At 46.2% G+C, this 20193-nt stretch overlaps 1 protein-coding gene across 4 annotated transcripts in view; it reads right to left on the bottom strand.

Annotated features, from left to right (window-relative positions):
- The window catches only part of STK32C (serine/threonine kinase 32C), a 283828-nt gene extending 269520 nt beyond the window's left edge, over positions 1-14308 (bottom strand). For 3 of the 4 annotated variants that reach the window (XM_090057148.1, XM_090057149.1, XM_090057151.1), the window contains exon 1: positions 13678-14000. In XM_090057148.1, coding sequence (XP_089913274.1) covers positions 13678-13762 — 85 coding nt within the window. In that variant the 5' untranslated portion in view covers positions 13763-14000. Of the gene's footprint in view, positions 1-13677; positions 14001-14214 lie in introns of those variants that run through there. The other variant, XM_090057152.1, reaches the window with a different exon arrangement.
- Positions 14309-20193: the final 5885 nt, after the last annotated feature.

Below are 20193 nucleotides of genomic sequence, written 5' to 3'. Positions count from 1 at the left end.
TGGGGGGCGGGGGCTGGAGAGCTGGAGCCTGGGGGGCAGGGGCTGGAGGTTGGGGGGCTGGAGCCTGTGGGGTGGGGGACTGGAGCCTGGGGGGCTGGAACCTCGGGGGCAAAGACTGGAGCCTGGGGGGCTGGAGCCTGGGAGGCAGGGGCTTGGGCCTGGGCCTGGAGCCTGCCTGCCCTGAGTGAGGCTCCACTGGGGGTTGGCACAGGCTTCAGGAAACTGCTCTGCTCCCCTGCATTGCTTCAGGGAGTGAGGAGGCACCTGGCATCAGGGCCAGGGAATGGAGCACTTCCTGGAGCCCGCGGAGTAGTTCCCCAGGGCCAGCAGAGCTGTGCCAGCCCCCACCCCAGCCTCCATCCTTGCTTTTCCTCACCTCAGGGAGGAGCCGCTGCCTGCCCCGAGTGAGGCTCCTCCAGCTCCAGGGAACTGCTCCGCAGGCTCTGCCAGCTTCAGGAAGTGCTACACTTCCTGGTCCTGACTCCACATGTGTCCTCGCTCCCCTAGGCAATCCAGGGAAGCGGAGCAGTTCCCCAGAGCCAGAGGAGCCCATGCCAGCCCCCGCCTCTGACTAGGAGAGGAGCTTATCTTTACTAAGTGTCCCATGCCACAGCCCAGCTCCATTCCTGGCAGGCGCGTGGCCTGAAAAAGTTTGTGCGTGGCCAAACTTTTACTCATGTGTGGCCGTGCTCACACACACCTTAGAGGGAACTCTGTCCCTGGGCCTCCACTTATCCCACTACCCAGGCCGGCTGGGGCCCCACTCACCCCAGCCCCTGCTCCTGCCTATACCCTGCTCCCTCCCTCACTGCTGGGGCCTCAATCTGCCCCTCCCCATGGCAGTAAGGGAGGGAGTGGGGCTGGGGCTGGGACTGGGGCAGGGGCAGGCCCTGCACAGCTGGGGTGGGGCAGAGCCACAAATGACTCATCCAGGGGCAGCCAGCGTGGGAGGGGGTGGTGGCTCCTGTCACTGCATGCATCCCAGGAGGGCATGGGGGGGGTGTGCCCCAGATCTGCACAGGGTGGGGTGTGTGACCGCTTCGGGCTGAGGCCGGGACTGCACAGGGCTCTTCATCACAGGGGGTTGGGCCGCACTGTGCTCAGGGAGGGTGGTGGTGGTGCTGGGAGAGGGAGTTGGGGGTGCTACAGTGAATTTTTGGGTGGCTGTAGCCCCACTCCCATCGCTACTGCTGCCCGTCCTAAGCACAGCCCAGCCCAGCCCCCACTGGGAAGAGCCCGGTGCCACCCCGGCCCCAGCCCACCCCACCCCACACACAGATCTGGGGGCACATGCCCTCTCAGGGTGTGTGTAGCAGCAGGAGCTGCCCCCCGGGATGAACCACTCACAGCTCCGTCCTGTGCCTCGCCCCAGCTGTGCAGCACCTGCCCAGCCTCAGCCCCACTCCTTCCCCACGCCTGCTACAGTTGCCCAGTATCCATGGTTGAGCTGCCTTGCAATCCTACCTTCTGCCACGTGTTGGGGGGGGGTAAGTCCTGTTAGCCCCCACTTCCACTGCCTATGTTGGGGGGGGGATAACTAAGCCAAATATCTGATAGTTCACTTTGTTTGATCTGCATAATTCAGACTCATTGGTTAAAATATAGCAAACATCTTCCTAAATGTTTTCCCTACACTCTTTCATCTAGTGATTCAGACTAATTACATGGCTGTAATATAAACAGCAAGCTGACTTTGATCAGATAAGGCAGTCTACCTAGGCTTGAAATGATATTTTAAATTAAAATACATTTAAAACCAAATTGTGCTATGGCAGTATGAACTACATTTCCTGGATTTTGTGGCTCTCAAGCAAACCTTTAATGTAGACATTTGTTAATGAGTATAGCCATTAAAGATGTTTTTAACATGAAGATAAAAAATTCATTACCCAATCTGATCTTTTTCCCCCACTTGGCTGTGGTGCCAATTAATGGACACACTTCATGGGAATAAAAGCAATGAAAAACAAACTTTTCAAACATAAAAAAATGTTAAGCTTCACCAGGAATACTCTACTAACTGATGATTGAATGAATCACTTCTGATGTCTTAATGCCTCTACTCACTCCAATTATTTTCCAACAATTTTTTTTTTAAACCAAGCCATAGGTTTTCAAAACATATTGGAAACATTCGTTTTATTCTTCAGTTAATTGTCTTTTATTAATCTGCAGAAGGAAAGACAGCAACTCCATATGAGGCATCTACCTGCTAACTGCCCTCTGCTTATTTCTGAGACAGTTAAACTGCCCAGACACAACCCTAAGTCTACACATTGCAGGTGCAAAACATCTGTTCATAATTCTGTTCAAACAAATATGTCCTTGAGGTAATGTAAGATCTGTGTGCAAGTGCTATCACTGGATCCACAAAACCAGGGGAGACAATGCAAATACTAACACTTGGGCAGATGTTAAGCTTTTAGAGAGCACAGCTGAATTTTCACTTGCTTGCAAGCATAGGACAAAGTGCGAGCAGAAATTTGGGCATATGACATTTTCTGTACGTTCTTGAGTGGAGGTTGAGGGCTGAAATATTGCTCCGTTAATATTTTCACATTTTAAAAAATTGATTTTTGTTTTCCCCCTAAAATCTTGAGATACTAATAACTTTGCTGACAGACCTTCTGAAGTACTATAAAAGGAATGAGATGTACCTCAAAAAGCATATTATCTAAGAGACTGCCATTATATGTGTTTGTGCTCCCTAGGGCTAGGGACAGAAGTTATACATAAGCTGGTTTAAGTGATCAGCAGGGATCCTGGTTTTCCCTCATAAAAAACATTGCAAATTCCCTGATAAAAAAACCACAGATTCTCTGATAACAACCCCAAAATCTGTGATTAAAATGAAAGGCCCCGTCTGGGGCGGGGACATGGGCATGGCCAGATGCCATCTGGCATGGCAGTGGGGGCAGGGAGGGCATTTATTTCTCCCGTGCCTGCCCCTGCTCGTTCTTTACCAACTGCATGTCAAACCACTGTCTGCACAGCAAAGGTAACTTACACCTTGTCAAAATGTTAATCCAAGAGCCATCAAGACTGCAGTATGGGGCTAACAGCTTTGATTGTTTCTCAGTTATTGACCCATCTACCTAGCAGAATGTGTTTTGCTAACCAGAGACTTACTGGAGGAAGGGACAAGATAGGACCCTTCTTAAGGAGAAGACTCCATCCCCTCCCACCTCTGGCAGAGGCTAAAGTAAGTAGTTGACAAGGGGAGGGGGAGGAGGAATGATTCCCCTTAGCTCCCCCAGGTCACTGGGGAGGGAGAAGAGGCTGGGGAATTGGGGCTGGAGGGACTGGTCCCCTGCCACCTGTGAGCACAGGGCCAAGTCCTGCAGGACCAGACTGAGAGGTGGGAGGTGTTGACAAAGACCTGACACAACCATCATATGTATGTGCTGGAGATGGAGCTAAGGAAACAGGAGAGCATCCCAGACTGCTGGGCTGGTGTGACCAAAGAAAGCAGTGAACTACATGTACAGATTCATTAGGGGGACACAGTAAGGGATCAGAGATGCTCTGTTCACCAGGGCACCTCTTGGGGTAACAGGGAACAATGATCACAAAATAACAGACAGCAGATTTAGGCTAGAGATCAGGAAAAACTTCGTCATTGTAAGGGTGGCCAAAATTTGGAATGGGCTTCCAAGGGAGGTGGTGCTCTCTCCTGTCTTGGGCATCTTTAAGAAAAGGCTAGACAGGCATCGGGCTGGGGTCATCTCTCCTGCCTAGACAGGGGGTTGGATTCCATGATCTGTTGATGTCACTTCCAACCCTAGCATCTATGAATCTGTTATAAAGCAGAAGCTGTAAAATAGAGACTGGAATACCTAAGCAAGGACTTGCCTTTTTGGTTTATTACATTCCAATTAAGTTAGATTAAGCTGCGCATGCTCTCACTGTGTTTTACTGGGCTGTATCTTAGCTTCGGTGATGGTTTTTGGTTGTTGTCATGTGCCTGAGGATGCGAAGTGCTGTGTTCAATACATGTTTGCTTCAGAGGACTATTCTTGTTCAAGCCTTTATGAATTCAATGCCACTACCTTTTTCCCCACCCCACCCTCTCAGTCTGGCAGCATCTGCTCCCCCTTCCTGGAACAGGGGAGGGGAGAGGCGGAGCAGAAGCCTGACAGGCACTGCCTTTCCCCACCACCACAGACCGAAGCTGGAGTCCTGTGTGGGCCAGGGAGGGGATTTGAACCTCCACCCCAGCATGCTAGCCCCAGGCTGATGCCTGGTCATGCCCCCACCACTCCAGCAGGGGGGGAGGGGAAAAGTCTCTCTTCCCTCCCCTTAGGCAGTGTCTGGCAGGCGTTCTCTAGCATGCACCACTGCAGGCATGTGACTGCATTTCCTGCATTGAAGGTGCATGTCTGTCCACTTGCTAATCAGTTCATGCTGCACAGCTTAGACTAACCTGCAAAGACTGAATCGATTCTGCCTCAGGCTTTTTGACTGTCTGGACCTAGTCACATCTCCAATGACTTCGGCCTTCTTTCAACACACTGGGAGGCAGCCAGTATGTGACAGAATCAGGTCCAGAGGAAGTAGTTTAGAGAGATGATATGGAGGAATGTGAGGAGAAAAAGGAGAGATAAGTAAAAGACATGTAAATGTGATTAAATCTATATACAAGGGCCACGATGTCTTTACAAACAAACCACTTCAGCTTTGCTCTCAAGATTACCACAGTGCTTTAATAGGAATATGTACACTGAGGTGTGCATAACCCTATAGCTTGCCAGTACATTGTTTGAAATTAAAATGTAGATTATTTTAAGCACCTTACCCCACGTTTTGTGATTTCATGTCCGTTTCCATGGGGATGGGAGCAGCACTGTGGCAGTCGACAGCAGAGTTGTTAAAACTCTTGTAAATTTCAGCTGTGACTGCCAGGGAGAAGAGCAGGCACCATTTCTCATACACTACTTAACGCACTTTAAGAGCCTGTAGGGCCCAATAAATTCCTAAAGCCTAGAGGGTTCTGTCTTCGATAAAATAAAAGGTTAGGAAAACATCTTCAAGATGCTTAATACTTTTTTCCTACTTACACAGAAATAATTATTCCAGAGCAATAATGTTCCCAATCTGAGCACTTAAAGCAGACACTCCTGGAGCTGGACTTTTTTACAAGTTGAATGCTTTTCTGACTGACTAAGACTGAAATTTTCTAAGGAGATAGACTCCCAATTTTCGTTACAGTTAACTGTGTTTGGGACGTCTAATCCTCGTAAGTATTTGTGAAAAATCCCATTTTTGTTTTACAGTATACAGTTAACTGTTTTTAAGAAGAAAAGGCCTCACCACACATTTTTTTTCTTTTTCAACCATGGTAGACAGCCAGAATCACTAAAGCTTGGAAGCTGACCTCTAAAAAGATGAAACGGATCAGGAAACACCATTTGCCTCCTTCTTCTTGCTCCCCTCTACAAATGTAGGGAATTGAATGTGAGGTTTGCTTACCACAGGCCTGACACTTCCAGGTCTTCAATATCAAGGAAATGTACAGCTATGGCCCAGGGACCAGGGCTTTACCCAGTCCAATATACAAGAAAAAAATACCTTCCCTTAAAGTTAAAACTCAGTTTGACCAGATGTTTGTAAGCAAGCATCTCCTATTCTTCTAAACATATCATTCTACTAAAATCCTAAAGCAATAGTCAAATAATAGTCCTTTCATCCTGATTTCTACTACAGTGATTTCTGTTGCTATTTCTTGAGTCAGAGGTAATGTCTACATGTGCTTTTATGTGAGTCTAAACTTAATGTGCATTATAACTTAGTTTGCCTTATGCGCATTAAGGTGATTTAGACACACGTCTACATGTGCATGCTCTACGGTGCATTAACATGGTGTATGGACCAACTTGGGACTAAAGTTATTCCCAAGTGAGTTGACATACACAGCATTAATGCACCTTAGTGCATCTATATGTGTGCTAAGGTGCTTTAGCTATTCATGCCAAATTTGATACCTACTTTAGTATCAAATTTGGCAAATAGCCTAAAATCACCATTGTTAAGGGACATTGAGGGTGAGCATGTGTAGACCCATGCCCTTAATGTCCCTTAAAAATGGTTAATACGCCTTAAATTGGCACGTGTAGTCAGGCTCAGAGAATTCCAAACATGGATTTACTATGTAAAAAAAAAAAAAAAACATTACATTCTATGTAATTTAATTTGAAGAACGCTCCCGTAGTGCAAGCTTCCATAAGAATGGATCTGAATAAACAATACGACCTGTGCTGGCAGACTTCAGGCTTAGGCTCTTTGACAGAAAAGTTACTTTGGCTGCAAATAAGGAAAGAGGAGATGGTGAACCTGGTCTTATTCCTGTTCAGACAGAGAGTTTGTGTGGACTTGAGCGAAAATGAGATTAGTCACAACAGCAAATCAAGTCCTAATTAGACTTTAATACTAAAGACCCTTAGATCAATTAGAATTCCTAATTTCAGCTGGCATTCCACAGATGTGGTACAAAGACGACAAAAAGCCCTCATACCAAATCACTTCAATTTAAATGGAAAAATGACAGCTAAACTAATGACACCAGATACATTTATATGTTCCTGACTTCCTTTTAGTCAGTCATTTTGATGCTGTTAGAGGAGGCAAGATAGAAAATCCTTCTGTGGTTATGCTTTGAGTATAATATATAAAAAATAGCCTTAGTTGGGTTTTTTTGCGGGAGGTGGGGGAGGGAGTTGTATCTCCGATTGTAGGTTATGGGTAGTGATGCTGGCACTGCCTGAAACTTCCTGGTATTGCCCAGTATCCTCCACTATATCTTGTTCTGGTTTTTTATAACTTTGCCTAATTGAAGTATTTGGGCTGAAATGTTCCTGTTTCAGTTTCATGCTGCTTGTTTCAATAAATGTGTTTCAACCATTTCCAAGAATGATAGGAGGGAAGAAAGATATTGTTTTGAACATCATTAAAAACAATTAACAATAATGTGCTGTTGAGAAGACCTAGATTCTCCATGCTATGGAGCTAAGACCCAAAGTATGAATTAAAGTTTATGGGCACTTTTAATTCTGACATTTCCTAACTTTTATGTGATTGAATTGAACTTTCACTTTCTTTTAATAGTCTTTGTGTGTGTAATAATAGCTTGTTTTGTTTCCTTTCTGCAAGTGCTGGTAAATATTAAGTTCCATGCATTCTTGGGTTTTCTTTACTGTAAAAACAATTGCTAGAAACTTCCCATATCACTATCTTTTGTCTCAGGACTGTAACTTGGGGCAGGTGAGTGCAACACCAGAGCGGGTGCCAGGACGGCAGCCCCCAATAAGCCCATGCTGCCAGCCACCAGCTCAGCCTCAGTTCAGGCAGTTTATGCTAGGGCAGCCGCAGCCCATTCTGTTGCCACACCCTTCCCGCCCACCCCACCCTTGCACTTCCCAGTGCGCCAAAGATTCAGGTTCTGTCTCCATCCAATCTCTTATTTTGGGAAACAGACTTTAAAGGGGAAAGTAGCTACACTAGTTCAGTCAGAATGTCTAGCTAATTTGAGTTCAGTTCAGCCAGGGCTATGCCAATTAATAATTCTTGATACAGTTCAATTTGGGGCAGTCTTTTTTCCAGAATTTTTTTTATTGAAAAACAACTCCAGATGCCATACATAGCTATGGCATGTAACTCAAGCCACTTTATTTTTAGCAGGCACTGTAGAAGGCAAAGTTAGTTTCTATACAATTAATGGCTCTTCCACCTAAGTTCTAAAAGCATGGAGAGAACTACTCTGTGGGTGTGTTCTGTCGCTCCTTTGTAAGTTATCACAAAGCATAAAGAGATCTTTTCTTTTTCAGACCAACTTTTCAGTTGGCTGGAGCATAAGCTTGAAATGCTTTCTACCATTTTAAAGGTCAAACCAGCAAACATCAAAAGGGTGTATGGTGTAATCAGGGACAAGACTAAAAGCATATTTGTCCGGAAGCAGGTGACTTAACATTTAATATCAATTCAGATCAAAATTTAGTAGCATTTTACTCATACACACATTTATTAAGAATTATTAGTTGATAGGTTGATGGAGGGGGGCTCAATCCTGAAAAACAGTCATTCTGAAAAAAAAATGGGGATTTTGGTAGATAAGCATCAGCTGAACATTAGCTTGTACTGCAATACCATGGGCATCAGGATTCATGCAATTGTTGGACGCATAAACAGAATATTGAGCAAGCGTAAAGAGGTTATATACAGGGATTATTATTTAGGCTGGAAGGCTACTTAATGAGTTTGGACCTGTCAAGGGCCACATCCATCTCTTCTCTTCTCTTCTCTTCTCTTCTCCCAGAAACCAGCCAAAGCTGTAGTTCACCAGGAGCCCCAACGCTCAGCTGTGAACCCAGGCAGGAGTTTCTGCTGTGCCAGGTGGAGTCAGCTGGGGGTGAAGCCAGCACGTTCTGCAGCCCTGACACAGATCACAGCAGACATTGCCACACGCCAAGTGTGAGAGAAGCTCCTGCCTGGACCCAGAGCTGAAGCTGCTGGCAGGTTCTGCATCTGGGCTCCCGAACCTGCCAGCGGCATCCACAGCTGACGTTGCCACCCACACACTCTGGTGGAAGCCCCACTCAGGTCCACAGCTGGTGCCGCTACATAAAGGGCTGACACTGCCCGGCTGAAGCAGTCCTGCCTGCTCGCCCAGCACCACATAGCAGTTGGCGCTGCTAGCCACCCACAGGCTAGATCCAATGAGTTGGCAGCCATCCACTTGCAGGCCAGATCAAATCTGTTGGAAGGCTGGATCCAGCCTCTGGGCTCTATTTTGCGCACCCCTGTTATAATACCTCTGTTTTTGACATTGGTGCAACTGCTACTGGGATACAGAATTCAGTTCTGGTGTGCAAATTTTCAGAATAATGAATCATTAAGAGATTAAAATAATTATTTTAAATAATCAATAAAATAAAGGTCTAGAAAACATAGCGTACAATGAGAGACTCAAGTTGCTCGATCAACATAGTTTATCAAAGAAAATGTTGAAAGGTCATTTGACCACAGTTTCATAGGTACCTAGACATGGAACCAAAGTTTGGTGATAGAGTGTCAGTCTAGCCAGCAAAAGTATAACAAGATCCAAAGGCTGGAACCAAAGCTAGGGAAATTTAGACACAAAAGAGGGCAGTACTTTTAACAGGAAAAGTAATTAATAATCAGAACAACATACCAAGAGTTGTTGCGTATTCTCCATCACTGGACGTTTTTTAATCAACAACAGATTTTTTTTTCCTAAAAGAGATGCACCAGCTCAATGACAACTATCACAATTAAGGCAGCAACTAATTCATGGATTCCTATGACTCAAGAGGCAGACCATATTCTCATAATAGTCTGTTTTGGCCTTGAAATCTAGAAATCTATATTTAGATTTATCTGAAAGATATTTCTGGACTTTGTTTTACTAACTAACAGATGTACAATAATTTTGTGTTTCTATAAACCCTTGTAGGATAACTAAAATTAAGTTAATCTTTCACTGTCAATTTTAGACTGTTATGTCTTTAATTCCACTATGCCTGTCATTAGGGACATGTATGATACAATTATAAAACCCAGACTACTTTTGCCCAGTTTTTTTAATTAACCATTGTGTTAAATTGTCATAATGTTAGTAACTCTTTCATGTTATGTCACGCATAAAACTGATGTATTAATTGGCTTTTTATTTGAGGAAATCATCAAAATGTTTTAAGAGATCTCCATAGCAACCATGCTGTGCCAGTAAATATGAGTACACCAGAACAACACTGTGATTTCTCTGAATATACTAACAAGCAATGATGAAAAAGGCAAGCACTACCTAAAAATATCTATGAAATGGTAATAAGTCTACACTCGTATAGGAACGCTGCATGCAAGTTTTCTTTTTATATATAATAATCAATCCTTTGACAACATTTCCTCATTTAGAAAGGTTTCTTTCTTTCTTTTTAAAGATATAGGTTCTGTTTAGAAGAAAATGCCCTCTAAATTATATAGTAAAGCTGCTGATTTTCTAAGGCATTTTATAATTGTCTTGCTCATTGTTCTTGTTGCCATTAACATTCTAAATGGGTAACACTTTGTGCTTCTACCATGCAACCACTTCAATAACAACGTTTTTGGAGTCTTCATAGAAGTTTCATGTACATAGAAACCATATGAGCAAGCCCTATATACAGTTAATTGCTGCACTAGGTTTCATGGTTTTTGCAATATTGATCTTAACATCACTTTTATTTTCCATTCCAATTATATCACAACTCTGTACTTGGTTAGTTAGTTGTAATGTAGTAAATGTAGCCTGGTCATTTGTACCATTTACTAATACAGAAGAGATGCCCGTGTTAATAATTCTTCAGTCCTAATTACTTTGAATGGCTAGTAAATGCTTGTTAGTCAATACCCACTAGCTTATTTTCTATATTTAGCATATTTTCTAGCTGTTAAGAGCAAATGGTAGGTTCCCCAGTTTGACCTCACTTACACAAGTGACATCAATAAGAACTGCACTCAGGTAAACACGAGCATAATTGTGCCCTAAAGGTGCTAGTTAATATATACATTAGGTTCAGAATATTACACATCTGGTATACAATCCCAGCTCCACTGAAGTCAAGTGGAGATTTGCCAGTGATTTCAATAGAAGTAGTATTTTTCCTTACCACTGTAGCAATTGTTAATGAACTTAAAATTATGTAAAACACTGTCAATAAAATGTATTGGGGAAGGGAGGGGATTCTTATCTGTGGGCCTGAAAATAATCATGTAAGGCGTTACATAAATTTAAGGCAATATTCTGGCTCAGATTCAACAAGATACTTAAGATGGTATCTAACCATATGTTAATCCTTGCTTTGCAAACTTCTTATAGGTAGTCAATAAATGTTCTCCCTCAGGCCCTTACTTCATTTTCTTTCAGAGTATTATATTTCCCACAGTACTATTCTTAATATTTTCATGGCTATAAAGGCAGCATTCCTGATACTAGTGAGGAAGACAAACAGAATGTATACAATGATGCTTCATGAGTCACTTAGCATTAAAGCCTATTGTGCATCAAAGTAAACATATTATGTGCGATCACTTTAACAGAAGTGAATGTATTTATGATTTGTACTGGGACATCATTCATCATTGCCCAATCTTCTGGGTTTTGTTCTTATTCATAGAAAGGTCAGAATCTCACGTCATCAGTAACTTCTGTTTTCCTGTTGTGTTTTATTTTAAATTATCTGTTGTGTTTTATTAACAGTTTGTAGCATCTTTATCATAGAGGGCCCAATCCAGCAAGTCTATGTGACATTCCTGTTTAAATCAATAGGATTTCCCAATACCTGTGACCATATAGAGTGAAGTTATGTTGATTATCAGATTATCATGCAGTATCTAAATACCAACTGTAAAAATCACATTGTCTAGCTACTTAGTAGAATATCAAATGGTATTTGAATGTCACTTCGGAGTGCGTCAAAAGCCATTCTTTCATCTGGGAATCCTGATATAGGAAAAATGAAATTGTACTGTTTACCTAAATGCTATAAGTTGAAAATTAAACTCCTTTACTCAGAAGAGGATAAGGCAGTGCTGGTCACATCATTACACCAAACATCCTGTACCAGTCCTGAATCCTCTAATAAGAGAACTACTACTGAAAGACATTTGAAAAATTGAGAGGGTGGACCAGGAGTGGGAAAAAGGTGAAGAACATGCTACAGTGCATAATTCACTATTGCCCAACATACTTTTCATTTGCAAACTACCCCAAAAGTGAACCATTAAAGGGACAGAAGTTACACATAAACCAGTTTAAGTGAAACTGCTTTAAGCCTATAACAGAACATAAGTTCAGTGCACATAAACCAATTTCAAAACAGCGGAAACTGGTTTCAGATAAACCTGGTTGAATGTGGTATCAGACTTAACAGATTTTGGTCACTCTGGTTTATGGAACTTCTGTCCCAGACCTTTTTCTGGTTTAAATTAAACCAGAAGCCCCAGCATCCTAGCATGCTTTGGAGCCCCGAGCTGGGCTGTGCCATCCACTCCAGAGAGCAGGGCTGGCCCCTCCACTCTGCTCTCTAGCTGGAACAGGGATGTGGCCAGACACCACCCAGCATGGCCCCCTAAAGCTAGAGAGGCAGGGAGGGGGTTTATTTCCCCTTCCCTCCCCTCTCCCCCCGGGGACTGCCTGGTCAGGCAGAGCAGCTCCTATCAGAGTAACCCCTGCCCCTCGCTGCTATAGCAGCAGGGGAAGGAGAGTGGCCAGAGCCAGCGGGCATGGCCCAGCCATCTGCCAGCCTCACCTGTGGCTGGGGTTGGAGGGGTAAGCCTGCGGGAGCTGCTGAAGGTGGGCATGGAGGGGCTGGCCCAGGCTGGGCTGTGGGAGCAGGGCCCTTCCCAGCAGGCCCGGCTTGGGCTGGAGCCACGGGAGCTGCGCAGCCAGATTGCTCTCAGCTTCCCATGCCCAGGCCAGGCAGGACTGTCATGGAGCTGCCGCTGACTGGGAAGGGCCCAGGTGGAGCCAGCCCAGGGTGGGTCACAGGAGCAAGGCCCTTCCCAGCCAGCTACGGCTCTGTGACACGGTGGACAGCTGCCGGACTCTGGGCCTGCCAGTGCGTCTGAGCCACGCCAGACAGCCACGAAAACGATTGACACATCCCATGAGGCCAATCCAGTTTCCAAGGCGCCCACCCACAGCTTCAGTGGCATTGCCTCCATGCCACTGCTCTCCAGGCACACCCAGGCTGGGGTCCCTACAGGCCAGGGTGAGGATTTAAACCCCACCCCAATCATATTTGACACCCCGGCGGGGTCCTGACCATGCCCTCCAGGTCAGATTCTCTCACCTTGCGGCTGTGGAAGGAAAGGGAGGGCTGTTCTAGTGCCCCCCATCTTCTAGCCTGAGCTTCTACAGGCGTGGCTGCATTTCCTGAATCAAAAGTAAATGTCTGTTCACTTGCAAATTGGTTCAATCTACCTAGGTGAGACTAACTTGCAAAGATTGAATCAGTTCAGGCTTGGGCTTTTCGAAAGTCTGTCCCTAGCCTAAGAGAGGCTGGGGTCGCATCTAAAAATGGATTTGGCTGATGCGAGTGTGGCTTCGCCTCTGCCACATGTGTGTCCCTGGAGGGGTTGGGTGAAGAGGAACAGTGCAAGGTGGGAGCTTTCTGAAAGCTCCTCTAAGTGGCCCCAAAAATGGGGTGGAGAAAGATTTCCAACTAGCCAAACTGCCTCCAGTGTGGCAGCATGTTTGGGGGAAGTCCAGTTATTTCCATTCAGCTTTCAAATGCAGGAAGCATATGGGGGTTCTACCAGCGATCTGGCTGGCTGCACTGCCCTGAGAATAACTTCGGGCTTGTCATTCCCAGGAGGGGGCTGGATCCTGCGCGGGCTACAGCTACTCCCCCCTCGGCATTTCTGTCTGTGCGCAACCTCCAGCCCCGCACAGCACGCGGGGGGCGCGTGCCCGAGGCTGGAGCGGGACCCCAGCGCCGCGCGGCGAGCACCGCCCGGGACACTTGCAAAGTTGGGTGCTGCCTCGCACGACCCCGCTGCCCAGCCAAGGGCGGGAGGCGCGGGCTGGTGCCGGGCTCAGCCGCCGGAGCGAGCGCCAGCCCCGCTCCTCCCCGGCCCGGCCGAGCAGTCGCCCCGCTCCCCGCGGCGCCGGCCGGCACTCACCGTCCTCCTTCTCGTCGAACACGGGTCTCTTGGAGGAGGACGTGGTCGCCCCCATCCTCTTCTTCCACTTGCTCCAGTGAAACATTGGGCGCGGAGGCGCGCGGGCATGCCCTGCCCCGGTGCCGAGCCGCTGCAGGGTGGCCGCGGAGCCGCGCCGCGCCCGCGCTCAGCGCCGCCGCCCCGCGCGCATGGCCCGGGCCGCGCCGGCCCCGCTGCCTCCTGCCCCGCGGGCGCTGCTGCGGGGAGCGGAGCGCACTGGAGCCGCAAGCGGCCAGGCTGGATGCGGGCGGGGAATCAGGAGAGCGAAGCCCCGCTCGCCTGCCTCCTCCTCCTCCCTCCCTCTCTCCCTCCCTCCCCCTCCCCCTCCCCCTCCTCCCGCCCTCGCGGCTTCCCGGAGGCAGGTGCCGGGGAGCGTGGCCACAAAGCAGCCGCCAGCGCCGGGGGAGCGCGGGGACGTGTCGGCTCGCCGCCGGGGCCGGCCCGCGCGCTGCCCCGATGCGAGGTAGGCGGCGCCCGAGCAGCGCCAGCGCCAGTTACCTTTAACCTGCTGAGATCATCGAGATGCCGCTGGGCCGGGCCGGGCCGGGCTGGGTGGGGGGCTTGGCGGGGGGGAGGACGAGAGCTGGCTGCCCAGGCCCGCTCGCCTGCGGGGCTGTCAAAGCAAGGCCCCGGCTTGCAGGTGGTGACTGCGCCGTGATTCACGAGCCGGGGGGTGGGGGCAGTTGCGAAGGGCCACATCTGCCTCCACCGCTGACAGCTGCTGGGGTGAGAATAGCCTCCTGCATGTCGTACCAGTACACACCTCCCCTCTCTTGGCTGGGAAGAGCACAGAGAAGTCCTTGGAGGCCGTTTTCTTCCTTGACACGTGCCATCAGGCTCCCGTGGACCCCAGGCGGCGGGCTTTCCGCTGGCAAACTTGGCCGGCAGAGCTTCACGACCAGAAACGCAGCGCGAGGCCTTTCAGTGGTTAAACCACGGCGGGGGGATGAGGTCTTGGAAGCGCTCTGCCACCTCACCTGTCTCCCGGCCGGGGAGAGGCATGGGGGGGACTGGCGCTTCTTTGAGTGGACTATGTAGGCATCCTTTTTTTAAGGTTACACTGTTTTTCATTTGCATTGCTAATTAATTCCCAGCCGTTTTCTCCCCACGTATTTGTCACTTAAATTGCAGGCTGTGCATAGCAAAAATCCTTTTAGAGCATTGCCATGAAGTTGTACTAGAGGCAAGTAGTAAGAGCAATTAAACTTCATCCTGCTGATCTTGAAAATACAGAAAGTATGATCAGACGATGACCTGATGAAGAGACGAGACGAAATATTTCTAGACCTATTCCTATAGCAACTGTCTTCTTTCTTTCTCTTTCCCTCCCCTCCCCCTTCTCTGTTTTTTAACCCCTGTATTGATTTGTGATTTGATGTGGATTTTTGAACTGTCATAACTGGGAATACACATGATTTCCATTTGCTCTCCCCTCCATTTATATGTGTGATATTTATCAAAGCCTTCACTCAACACAGACTTTAAGCACATGCTTTCATCATGTGAGTGGCTCCACTGAAATCAGTCAACTAGTTGCACACTCAATTAAATTTCATTGAGACCTAGTAAAAATTAATATCCTGTTACTTACATGGACATGATCCACTGCCTTCCACCGGAGTTTTACTTGATGGGTCAACAGTACAGAAGCAGGTACATATTCTGCTCATTTTCCACAAAGCACTGTATTTTAAATGTATGTCATCTGTGTTTACGCCAGACACTGCTTCTGCAGCATCAGTAGATATTTGTTATTGATTTCCCTGGGAGCCAGACTAAGCCATTGTTGAATTTATGCAAAACTCTCTTTGCATACTGTGGACTAATCAAGCTTTCATTTCACACCCAATTTACCAAGATATCAATGGGACTGTTGCTTCAATAAGATCCTCAGGTAGAGGGCTCCATCTTGCTCTAATATTTTTAAATTTCAGTTGTCTAAAGGCCTTTTTTATGTAGTAGAAACCTCACCTTGTTTAATTATTTTTAAACACATATATAAACACCATGACGACTATGAAAGGTAATTAGACCATATCATGGATAAGGTTTTTGCCAATGTTCAGTATTTATACAAGCATAAGCAGAGTGTCTTAAATTAGTCAGTAGAACTTACTGCTATTTTTTATCCTATTAATGCAGACCGACACATTGATTTTTCTTCAAATATTATAATAAATGAAAGTCTTGATTTAAACTAGTGGATACCTCAGAAAATGCTTTATTTTATGTGGCTTCCACAAACTTTCACAAGCTTTCCTGATATAAACATATTTATTGAATTGGGTCTGAAGACATTTCATGGCAAGTGTTAACACAGAGGAAAAACTTCAGGCTTAAGGTTAGATGTTTTGGACCTGATACTACGATGGGTGTAGTACGAGAACTTGAATAGGCTAGAATACTGCTGAGCGCTTAAATGCCCAAGTTGGTTGTGTTTTGTAAAGAAGAGTGTCACTCCACTGAGCACTTCCATGTAGATAAAAATTAAAGGAAGATATGAGATTTCTGTTTCCTGTATGTACATGACAGGCATCATGCCACTGTTTAACCTAGCATAGGAGATTCTTGCTGCTGGTGGAGGTGGCCAACCCTTATGCACACAGCTCATAGCCAGCCAGATATGAGTGTTAAACCGACTGGTTCCTCTGAATAACCGCATCACTCACTAGTGGGACACTTTTGTTTCATCTACCTATTTCTGTGGCTTTAGAGATGAACTGGATCCTCTTGAGAGGAAGATCAGGAGCTGTGAAGGAGATGCATAGTATCAGCTATTCCAGGTTCTGTCAAAAATGTAGTTTCACAAAGCACACTTCTGAAGTGCCCAAGGGAGCTACATTTATTGTTGTTAGTGGTTCCAAGACTATGCAGTACAGTTTACCAAGCAGAGAGGAGACACTAGGTAGAGTCCACCCTCTGTACAGGAGTACCGTATTTACCCAAATCCAAGACAGCTCCGAATTTAAGGCAATCTCCAATAATTAGATTCTACACATGGAAAAGTTATAAATTGATTAATCATTTTCCATGTATAGAATCTAATTGTTGGAGGCTTGTCTTAAATACATTCTCCCCTACTGTTGCAGTGGAGAAAGCAGTGGCCAGGGAACAGGTGGTAGGTGTAGGTGATAGGGTAAACAGTGGGGAGGGGCAGACAGTAGGGGAGACGGAAAAAGGGGAGGCAGGTGGTGGGGAAGTGGTAGGGGAAGCTGTGTGGGGCAGGTAATCAGGGAGTCAAGCAGCCTGACCTTTACCATCTGTCTCTCCCCTCCACCATACACACACACACACACACACACACACACACACACACACACACACACACACACACACACATACCCCTGTTGCCTGCCCTCCCATGCCTGTCCCCTGGTACTCACCCCACCCCCATACCTGCATCCTCTAGCACCTGCCCTCCCCTTGGTGCCTGCCCCACCCTGCTGCCTGCTCCCCCCTCACCTCTGCCCCCACATCTGCCCTACCTCACCATTTCTCCCCTACAGCCTCTGCCCCCCTCTCTGTGCCCCCTTCCCAGGGCCCAACCAGAGCTGCCACTGCCACAACAGTTTTACCAGGCCAGGGCCAGAAAACCATGTGCTCCACGCCCCAGGTTACAGCAAGGCTGGAACCCTGCCAGACCTGGAATGTAAGCAGCCAGCAAGGGACTGGTGTAAGGGCAGATAACTCGTGGGGAAGAGATGAGGGGATTGGGGACAGGGGTGGGGCAGGCAGGATCTGTGGCTCCCGCAGCAGCCACGTGCCCCCTACCCCACCATGTGATACTCAGATCCAAGATGAGGGACTTCCTCCCCTGTGCTAAATGTGGAAAAACCCCTCCTGAATTACAGTAACTATGATAAATCCAGGGTAACTCCACAATCTTCAGTAATTTTACTAAGCTAAAGGATTTACACCGTGTAACTGAGAAGAATGTGGTTTCCTAGTCACTGTTCCCAAAAGCCTGCAAACTGTAGCTTTCATTCTGCAAACTCATAAGTATGAGTATTCTTACTGATGCTTTCTTAGACAGTTTTAAGGCAAAGGGCAAGATAAGAAATATGGAGAACAAGAGTCACAAAATCAGGATCCTGAGTTCACTTTTTGTCCTGTGTAACAACAGATAAGAGAACAGCTGTATCACCTCAATCATCAGTGTATGCATTTTGTTAATTTCTAACTTTTGTTCCTGTTGTTTTTAGGAAATAAAATTCAATATTGAGGCAAAAATTATTATTAATAAAATATTATAATTATGTGTCATTACAGAGTTGCTTTCATCTTTACTGAACTTTAGGAACTGCTTACACTTATTTTCATAGATGTGACACTTAAGGAACATGATAGCTAAGATACAGTTTTAATTGGTTGTTTATTATATGAAACACAATCTTCATTCCAATCCAAGAAATTCCTAAGAAATCTCTGTTTTCTGTCTGTCAAGCAGTGTCACCACAACTGCCAGAGATGAAGACACCTCTGTAGCCATTAAGTCATATTCATTTCCTCCAAAGAGCATGGTTCTGGGATATAACTTCTGCTTTGCTTTCAGTTTCTATGCTGTGTTCTTTCATGCTACTTTTTAAAATATGTGTATAAGTATTAGTTATTGTGATCCATGCCTTATATAAAGATATGTTTTTATATGAGTCTTTGTCCTGTTTTTATTTGGTTGAAGGCTAAAAGTTGTAAATGGATTAGAAACGGTGGGTTGTAAATTTTAGAAGCATTTGGTCAAAAGTCAAACAACTAGCAAGAATAATTCTCAAAGAACAGAACACGCTCTCTTTCTACCAGACACCATTTTTTGTTCAGTATTGGAGTAGCTTTGTCTTGAAATTAATCACGTGTCTATGTTCTCAAGTCTTGCTTTCACTTTTTTTCTCCTTCTATTATGTGCTGTGGAAAAATATAAAAGATCCCATTTTAAGGTTCAGTCTCTCTCATTCACTTGCCATTTCACCAGCTCTCACTCTTTGCTGCCTTTTAGAAAATCAAAACATAGAGTTCTTTTGAATTCAATTCATGCTGCCACCCTCTTTTCATACCTCAGTGACCTTCACATATCTCTTGAAAACATGTTCAAAACAAAACTGTTATCATACTCTGAAAACTACTTTTTTATTTCACCAGCTCTGTTGATTCTTTTGCCTGGAAAAAATAACTCCCTGATGCAGATCCAAGATGGACTTAGACACCTAGAAGAGGACATAGAAAACTTTAGATGCCTTAGATGCCTATGTCCAAAATGCAATCCAAAAGAAACCCCGCTCTTGGTAGCTGCCTAACCTTGGAGATATTTAAACTCAGTATTTTCCTTCCTGGCTGGAAAGTTTTGCTTCTTTCCTTACCTGATCGACTAGCAGCACCCAATCCCCCTAAATGGTAGGGTTGTGCAAAGCTTCAGTCCCTGACTTGATTTGGTGGAGATTTGGCCCGCTTTGGTGGCTGAAATTCCAAATCTGAATCAAATCAGAGGATTTTTTAATCCTCTGATTTGAATCGGCCCCTCCCCCATGCCCCCCCAGCTTGGCAACTGATGTCTCCTAGATCTGGGGGGGGCACCCAGGGCCCCCCCGTGGCTGATCACTGAGCCGGGGGGGCACAGGGAGGCCCCCATGCACTTCTGGAAGTGGACCTGGAAGTGGACTGGAAGTGCTTCTGGTCCAATTCTGGGTTCACTGCCAAGCTTGTGGGTCCCCCCCACACACACCTGCGTGGGACTCTCCACCCACCCTAGTGTTGCAGTGTTCATGAGCCACACTGATACTTCAAGTTCTGTAAAAAAAACATTTAAAGCTTCGTCTATGGCCAAATCGCTGATTCTCCGAATCGGCATCGAATCTTCAGATTTGGATTTGGCCAAATCTAATCAGAGACAGTGATCTGAGTCAATTAATCCAATCACTGTCCCTGATTTGGGCCAAATCCAAATCAATAGGGCCCACTTTGCACACCCCTACTAAATGGCCCAATCCATGGAGGGGAGCGGGGAGGAGGGAGGTGGTGCCATGAGCATATTTCACAGATTTCATAGACATTCAGGCTGGAAGGGACCTTGGAAGATCATTGAGTCCAGCCCCCTCCCCAGGGGCAGGAAGTCAGCTGGGATCATAGGATTCCAGCAAGATAAGCATCCAAATTTCTCTTAAAGATGTTCAATGTAGGTGCTTGAACCACCTTCAATGGCAGGCTGTTTCAGACCTTGGGGGCTTGGACAGCAAAGAAATTCTTCCTTATGTCCAACCTGAAACGGTCTCACAGTAGTTTATAACCATTCAAATTCATTATCCCTCGGGGTGCTCTGGTGAGCAGACATTCCCCCAGATACTGGTGGTCACCCCAATAAACTTATAGGTGGCCATCAGATCACCCCTGAGCCTGCGCTTTTCCAGGCTAAAGAACCCCATAGCTCTCAGCCTGTCATTGTAAGGTCTGTTTTCCTGACCTCTGATCATGCGCGTGGCTCTTGTCTGG

This window comes from Crocodylus siamensis, chromosome 7 (genome assembly GCF_052110815.1).
Source record: "Crocodylus siamensis isolate JL-2025a chromosome 7, ASM5211081v1, whole genome shotgun sequence".
NCBI classification, from domain to species: Eukaryota; Metazoa; Chordata; order Crocodylia; family Crocodylidae; genus Crocodylus; species Crocodylus siamensis.
The sequence above is the reverse complement of the archived record's forward strand: the minus strand, read 5'-3'. Positions and strand labels throughout refer to the sequence as shown.